The sequence below is a fragment of the Eriocheir sinensis genome, chromosome 17, assembly GCF_024679095.1.
Source record: "Eriocheir sinensis breed Jianghai 21 chromosome 17, ASM2467909v1, whole genome shotgun sequence".
Classification (NCBI taxonomy): domain Eukaryota; kingdom Metazoa; phylum Arthropoda; class Malacostraca; order Decapoda; family Varunidae; genus Eriocheir; species Eriocheir sinensis.
Window position 1 is genome coordinate 16,537,599 of NC_066525.1, and position 7,331 is coordinate 16,544,929.

The 7,331-nt window shown below is 43.0% G+C and overlaps 1 protein-coding gene across 1 annotated transcript; it reads right to left on the reverse strand.

Annotated features, from left to right (window-relative positions):
• Nucleotides 1–28: 28 nt before the first annotated feature.
• On the reverse strand, nucleotides 29–6,560 carry LOC127000032 (anti-lipopolysaccharide factor-like). Its single transcript, XM_050863436.1, has 3 exons — nucleotides 6,378–6,560; nucleotides 5,470–5,603; nucleotides 29–5,073 (listed from the first exon to the last, which is right to left on the reverse strand). The coding sequence occupies exons 1-3, from the start codon at nucleotides 6,494–6,496 to the stop codon at nucleotides 4,949–4,951; spliced, it is 378 nt and encodes a 125-aa protein (XP_050719393.1). The 5' UTR covers nucleotides 6,497–6,560; the 3' UTR covers nucleotides 29–4,948.
• Between the last annotated feature and the right edge of the window lie 771 nt (nucleotides 6,561–7,331).

Genomic DNA, 7,331 nt, shown 5'->3' on the forward strand with positions numbered 1-7,331 from the left:
TCCGTCTCTCTCTCTCTCTCTCTCTCTCTCTCTCTCTCTCTCTCTCTCTCTCTCTCTCTCTCTCTCTCTCTCTCTCTCTCTCTCTCTGTCTCTCTCTCTCTCTCTCTCTCTCTCTCTCTCTCTCTCTCTCTCTCTCTCTCTCTCTCTCTCACTACTAAGGGTGGGAGGGGGTACTTTCCTCGTCGTGATGTCTATAGCGTCGCTGCCTCGTCGCCTCCTTCACCCGTCGCATTAACTCAGTAACCCGTACTCATGGGGGTGGCGCCGGGACGTCTTCAGTGGTGAAAAGTCCCTCAGTGGGTCATGGCGACACGGGCACCTCTTATATAATACTTCCTTGTTGACTTCATCGCTCAGTAGGTTCAGTGCCACTTGCTCTCTCCTCCTAGCCAGCCTCGCGTGTCCTTTCCTGCTCGTTGTCAGTCCGCAAGCTCAGTTCTGACGTATATGTAAAGAGAGGACGCACGGGGCGCAATGCTTCCTTGTTGGGTTTACCGCTAACCACATGCTGTCGTTCTGCAGCAGCCTTGGGCATCCTGTGTATGCTCTCCATCCACGGAGAAAGGGAGGGGCGCTTGTTACATAATACTCCTTTGTTGAATGCAGCAAACAGCCTCGTAAAGACCATCAGGTCTGCTGTCCAGCTTCATGTGCTTCCTGATTTCCGCGTTCCGACAGTTTCCGTCCGCCCTTCTTTTTGTCCATTCATCAAACAGGGTACAAACGGGATGGATCTCAGATAATTTTTCCTTTTTGTATCAGACCAGGTCTCGTGCTTTCAAACGATTCGGGTCTCTTGCTGCGACCGTTTTTAAAGGCCACGGAGAAAATAAGACAGGTTCTCGTGAGTGTTTTCCCATTTATGGCGCTGAAACCTTGCTATTCTACCGCTAGGGTCATTAAACCACCCATGGGATTCCCTAATACTTCTACGAGAGCCTTTTTAAACAGAAGTACTAAGGTGTCGAAGCGTTTGAGAATAAGTTACCTGGCAGCTCTTGAAGTTTCCAGTCCTTTTCAGTAGTGACATGTGTTCCTAATAACCACTCTCATCTGTCTTTTTATCTAAATGAAGAGCTTAAGGGACACAAATCTTGCAGGGTATTAGTATGTTTCAATGGTATAGCGTTTGGGCAAGTTCTGAGGCCGATGCTGTATCCCTCTACTCAAATCACACCTCCTTCGATACCGTTCTTCCCCGTCTGCCAGCGTCTTTCTACTTGTCTTGAAATGAAAACAGGGTAATTATTTCATGAACTAATCGCGAGGGCATGGTCTGAGGCCTATACTATTTCCTCTCCTTTGACTTCCATCTCTCTCATCATCGTCCTCGTCAGCCGAGTCTTTCTTCTGTCCATTGACTATTCCATCGAGGGCAACAGGTGCTCTCTGTTTACATGACCCGGAAACAAGTCAAGTGGTTTCTCCTGAGTCGCCGCGGTGGGCAGCCTTACAGAGCCTCACGTCGCCTCCCTCAGGATCATAGGTTATCTCAGCTCAGGGAATGCTAAGTATGAGTCGTAGATCGCCATTTTGACCCTCAGTTAGGCTGCTGGAGAGCTTAGGGTAGCCAGGGGGACGGTGCCGAGACAGGGTGCTAAGGAGTGCCAAGGCCGGTGGGTGCCTCTTCCCACTCAGGTCACCACGCCTTGCCTCGCCTCGCCTGCCTGCCTTGGCGTCCCTTTCAGCTGGAGTCACGAGGCCTTCCTTAGCACCCGGTGTCGAACGAGGGATGAGTTATGTCCCGGTGCGTAAGCCACCCCCGTGAAGGCCATGGTTTTGTCGTTATTAATGTTATAATTATCATTGGGAATTTTCTTATAATTGTTTTTACTTGTAATGTGAGCGGCATTATTATTTTTCTTTTTCTTATGACTGTCTTTATCAGTATTGTGGGTGGCATTATTATTATCATTGTTATCATCATCATCATTATTATTATTATTATTATTATTATTATTATTATTATGATTATTATGATTATTATTATTATTATTATTATTATTATTATTATTATTATTATTATTATTATTATTATTATTATTATTATTATTATTATTATTTTTATTATTATTATTATTATTATTATTATTATTATTATTATTATTATTATTATTATTATATCTATTATTATTTTTATTATAATTGTTATTATATTATAATTATTCTAACTATTATCATTATTATCATCATCCTAATTATAACTATCATTACTGGTACTGGTATAATTATTATTATAATTATTCTAACTATTATCATTATTATCATCATTCTAATTATAAATATCATTACTGGTACTATCATCGAAATATTCAGCATGTTTGCACTCGTGTTTGTACATAGTGGTGATTTATGTGTTCCACAACATTAGAATAACGATGCAGAAGACAGTTTCTTGTACAGAAACGCAATGATCTATGTGCGTTATACTCGCGTAGTATATGATTACAAACCAAGAGTTTTAATTTATTTCAATACCTCAGCAATGGGCACCCTTGAGGCATTTCCAAGGCATGATTAAGAACCTGGAGTTTACATAGAGCTTCACAGATACAGTCGAGTTATTTGTTTCTATCTATCTATCTATCTATCTATCTACCTATCTATCTATCTATCTATCTATCTATATCTGTTCATTAACTCTTTCTTCCCCTTTGATTATTTTGTTGGAGTACGCAGGAAGACAATTATAATATGACTGACAGATAAAAGGAGAATCATAGACAAAGGCGGTGGCCGAGTGGTCAGCGTGCGGGCGTGGTGAGTCCGTGGACCTATGTTCGAGCTCCACAGACACACTCTGATTTTTCATACCATCGCCGAGTGGCCGAAGATTACCCACATGCTGCCCAGATCGTCAGTCAACTCTAACTTCAGCGACTTTGTTCAATTGGAGCACCGAGCAGCAGCATGGGATAAGCAAGAGTCATATCACGGCAGCCACTATAAATAAAATTCGCCTGCGCCACTAATGGGCTGGGGTCGTCTAAGAGACCCTTCAAGACAGCTTACCGGCGCTAAAGGCAGCACTTAGAAAAAAAAAAGATGAATAAACAGATTGATAAATGCAGATAGACACATAAAGATATATGGATTAATGAATGGAAAGGAAAACGTATAGACAAAAAAGTATCTATCTATCTAACCAAACCTCACTCCAACCTCACAGTCCACCCACAACCAACCTAACCTACATCCTACGTGACCCCAAACACCTGCATAAAAATCCTACGCTGCAAAAAATGTTTAGGAAATATCCAGTCATGCGTGATATAGACAGTCCTTGGAAGCAACGGTATACACTAAGCCTGTTTGAGACAAGTTGGCTCTCTGTCGACCTCCCTCTCCCTTGACCTGGTGCCTCCCTCCATCCCTCCTCTCCATGTGTTGCTTCACCTTCACCTTCGCCGCCGCCTCAATGCTTAACCTTACCTGGATTAACACACTGGAAAAGATAATCCTAGACACCTTTAAATCCGTCTAGAAATTATTGAATGGTCCATGGTACAGGGGTTAGCACGCTCGGCTCAGAATCAATAGCAGGACCGTTTTTGATACCGGGATGGAATAGATTAAGGGGGGGCAATCAGCTCCTTTATGGCTGCATCCTTGGGAGGTGGCCTTCTCTTAAGCTATGTATCCATCGTCACAGCACTCCTCCATGGCGCCGAGGAGTGGGTGAGGGGAGGAATCTTAACTCATACAGGGGTACCAATAGAGCCGATGTCACTGTGCGGGTGCCGTTACCCGATATTAGAGACCATCAGTAGGAGATGAGTGAATACAAGATATCATACACGTCTTCCTTTCCAATTCGTTTGTTTCTTATTATTAGTGTCCTCACGATATATTTCCTATTGGCATTTACTACCGTTGATGGCTTTGTCTCCAGCATTATTCCTCGCACTCACGGCCCACCCCACCACGCTGACTACCAAAATAAACATCATTATTAAATATTAATATAATATGACTATTACCTTGGACCACAGCTTACGTATGCAGTCTCTGGCCACACATCTCCATAATTATGGTCAGCATCAACTGTATCATTAACTGTATGTATTATTGTTAGCATTAACTATATGTATGTCAATATTAACTGTATTAACAATATCGCGACTATCATCATTGTCTTATATAGAGAAGGAATGGCGTACATTTACGGTATGTAGGGACATTCATATATCAGGAAGAGTAATTTAAGTATTTTTATTTTTCCATTGCATCAATAGCCTGGACAACAAAACACACTAATAAGGGAAATAATTAGTGAAATTTAAATTTTGAATGAGATAAGAGGACGAAATGTCAGAATGCTGCGCTTTAGCTTAGGCAACAGTGAAGCCTCGTTCACCGCCAACGTGAGGCCCAACCTGACTAAGGATCATAAAAAAATGTCCAATAGAAGTCACTGAGATTAATACAACCAGTGAAAAAAAAATAGGCAATTAGAAAAAAAAACCATTCCACTGGTTTATCTGAACAGGTGAGGTAAATGAACCCGGTACATCTCTAAAAGAAAGGAGGACGTCCGAAGAAGAGGTAAATGAACTTCCACTTGACTCAGCAGGTCCAGTCTTGCAACAAGGTATCTTGCAACAAGGTATCTTGCAACAACCCGTGTCCGGGTAGAACACGAAGTAATGGGTTTAAACTGGATAAATTCAGATTCAACAGTGACATAGGCAAAAATTGGTTTACTAACAGAGTGGTGGATGAGTGGAATAGGCTTAGCAGTCACGTGGTGAGTGCCAATACAATTGTCACATTAAAAAATCGATTAGATAAATTCATGGACAGCGATATTAGGTGGGGTTATATACGGGAGCTTAGGTTCAAAGGAGCTGCCTCGTACAGGCCTACCGGCCTCTTGCAGACTCCTACGTTCTTATGTTCTTATGTAAGGTAAATAAGGCACTTGGTGAGGACTGAGAGGAGAGCCATCCTAGCCAACGAGCTCAATCTCCAGCCATGCCTGGAGTTCCACTTCAGTGATGAGACCTTGTACCACGGCCTTAATGACGAAGTCCTTGATGGCCATGGCAAGCACTCCTAAGTCGGGGCCCAAGGCTGTGGGAGGGAGGGTACAGCGTCAAACGGACAGTATTAATGTTCAAGACAATCATGTCCTCCAAGGAAGAATGTTGACCTGACTCACTACTTACTACTTTGCTGAGGTATGTCGCAGGTAGTATTTATATGCCGCAGTTATCATTCCCATACATTTATTATTCATGCAGTAAATGGCAATCATTCAATTAAAACAAAGTAGATACGGTATATACAATAGTCTGATCATGCTGCTTTCTAAGCGATTAAAATACAAAGGTAAAATATATATAATGAGGAAGTCTATTGTCGTAACTCAAGCAGAACAGAATGGTAAATGCTCAAAAGGTAAATGATGCAACACATGACAAATAAAAAAAAATAGAAAGGAAGCAAACACACGCAGGGACCACTCACCTTCGCCAACGATCTCGGTCCACCCAGAGCACGTCATCTCGGCCGTGAAGTACAGGTTCAGTCCATCTAACACAAAGTCCTTACTCAGCTCACATTCGTGGTCCAGAAAGTCCAGGCCGCTCAAACTTCCCTGGCTGGGCCACAGAGTAGAAGACGTTAGACTTTCAAGCTATGGTAAATGGAACAGTCGAATGGCCGTGTAGTTAATGGTTTTCCTAAAAAAATGTTGAACATTTATATAATTAATATTCCTCGATCAGCAAAAGAATTCGCAAAAGAAGTTGAACAGCTACTGTCAACGGAACTCGCTGAAAACTGGAAATAGGAAAGGATTATAAGAAGACTCGTGTCACCTGAACATTACGAAAAAGGTAGAAGGAAAAGATGAAGCGGGCCCAGGATGGTGTCGGCCGTTGCTGAATGAGTGTTCACTACACTTTATTTCATTCCCATCGATTGGTTTCAGTCATCCACTTTAGAAATAAACGATAAGACGCATAAACCAATTACAAAATTATTCAAATATCATCAACCTGTGAAACTCGGTAAGTTCTGGGTTGATTTTCAAAACATATTGGATGACATGTAAAGAAATGAAAAATGAAATTTTGATAAGTTTGAGTGAAAAACGTGAATGGAAAAAATATGACATAAGAAATAAAGAATAGCAATTATAATTTAAGATTTTGAATATAAATTTGATCGTATAAATCGTCAACTACCGAACAACGTTTTATGTAATTACAAACGAAACAAAAAACAATTGTATCTGTATGGACTAAATTACCAAATAATATGCTCATCATTAACTTCAAAGAAAAAAAGCCCTCAGAACAAAGGCACACATTCTTATTGGAGCCAAAAGAGCTCACTAATGCTTCGAAGTTCATGTCACTGAAAAGTCTTACGCGAGCAGCTTAACGGCCACGCCATCAAGTAGGTCTTCGAGGACAGCCTCAACGCGGGGCACCAGGCAGACGGCGACCACCACCACCACCGCCAGGCTCTTGAGGACGGAGCTGTGCATGCTGACTGACTCTCGGCACGGAGGGAGGAGGGCAGGAAGGGCGATGAGTGCCTCTGAGGTGTGGTATGTGCAGGAGTGAGGAGTGCCACCTGCCATGCTTTATATGACCGGTTCCTCACGCGGCGAATTGGTTGGTTGCCCACTTCGCGTTATTCTTGAGGGTCTCGCTTGTGAGTTACTCTGCAAATTGATGGCACTTTCAGGCTGTATGGCTCTGTGAACATACGACTGGTCTTGAGACTGGATAACGTGTTTGCGTCAATATATTTTAGTTTGGATTGTTTTCTCGGTTTGATGGTATTGCTAGCAGGCGTGACATCATCCCTAACACCCCCCTCCCCACTGCCCCCTCGAGTAACATCACCTGGACTCCCGACCCCCAGTGCAACATCTGACGTAAGGGATTCACTTGGGTAGAGGCGCCTCCACCCGGGCCTCTACTCAAGCCACCACCCTCCACCCACACCAGCCTCGTCAGCAGCAGGAAGGACCAGGAGGATGAGGATGAGAATAACGAGGAGGAGAAGGAGGAGGAGGAGGAGGAGGAGGAGGACGAGAAGGAGGAGGAGGAGGAGGAAGGGAGTTAGGGTGGTATTACAAGACATTTCGCCGCCCAAGAACACATATTTGACAAGGCTTTCGTAGGAGTTGTGGGCATTTCCAGGAGTAGTTTTATGACCCTGGTGGTAGTGTGACCCTTCTTCTGTACCGTGAACCTAAAGAAATAGCCATTAGAACCCGACTGATCCCCTCTTTGACCTTTAGAAACAGCTGATGTGGGAAGCGAAAGTGTCTTATAATACCGACCTTAGTTTCCTAGCGTCATGTACAGTCA

Bases quoted from the DNA above. Each gene is read 5' to 3' on its own strand.
- LOC127000032 (XM_050863436.1), bottom strand. From the start codon at position 6,496: ATGCACAGCTCCGTCCTCAAGAGCCTGGCGGTGGTGGTGGTGGTCGCC. The intron at 5,604-6,377 runs GTAAGACTTTTC...TCTGTGGCCCAG, and splicing joins GTGGCCGTTAAGCTGCTCGC to CCAGGGAAGTTTGAGCGGCC. The intron at 5,074-5,469 runs GTGAGTGGTCCC...TCCCTCCCACAG, and splicing joins GACCGAGATCGTTGGCGAAG to CCTTGGGCCCCGACTTAGGA.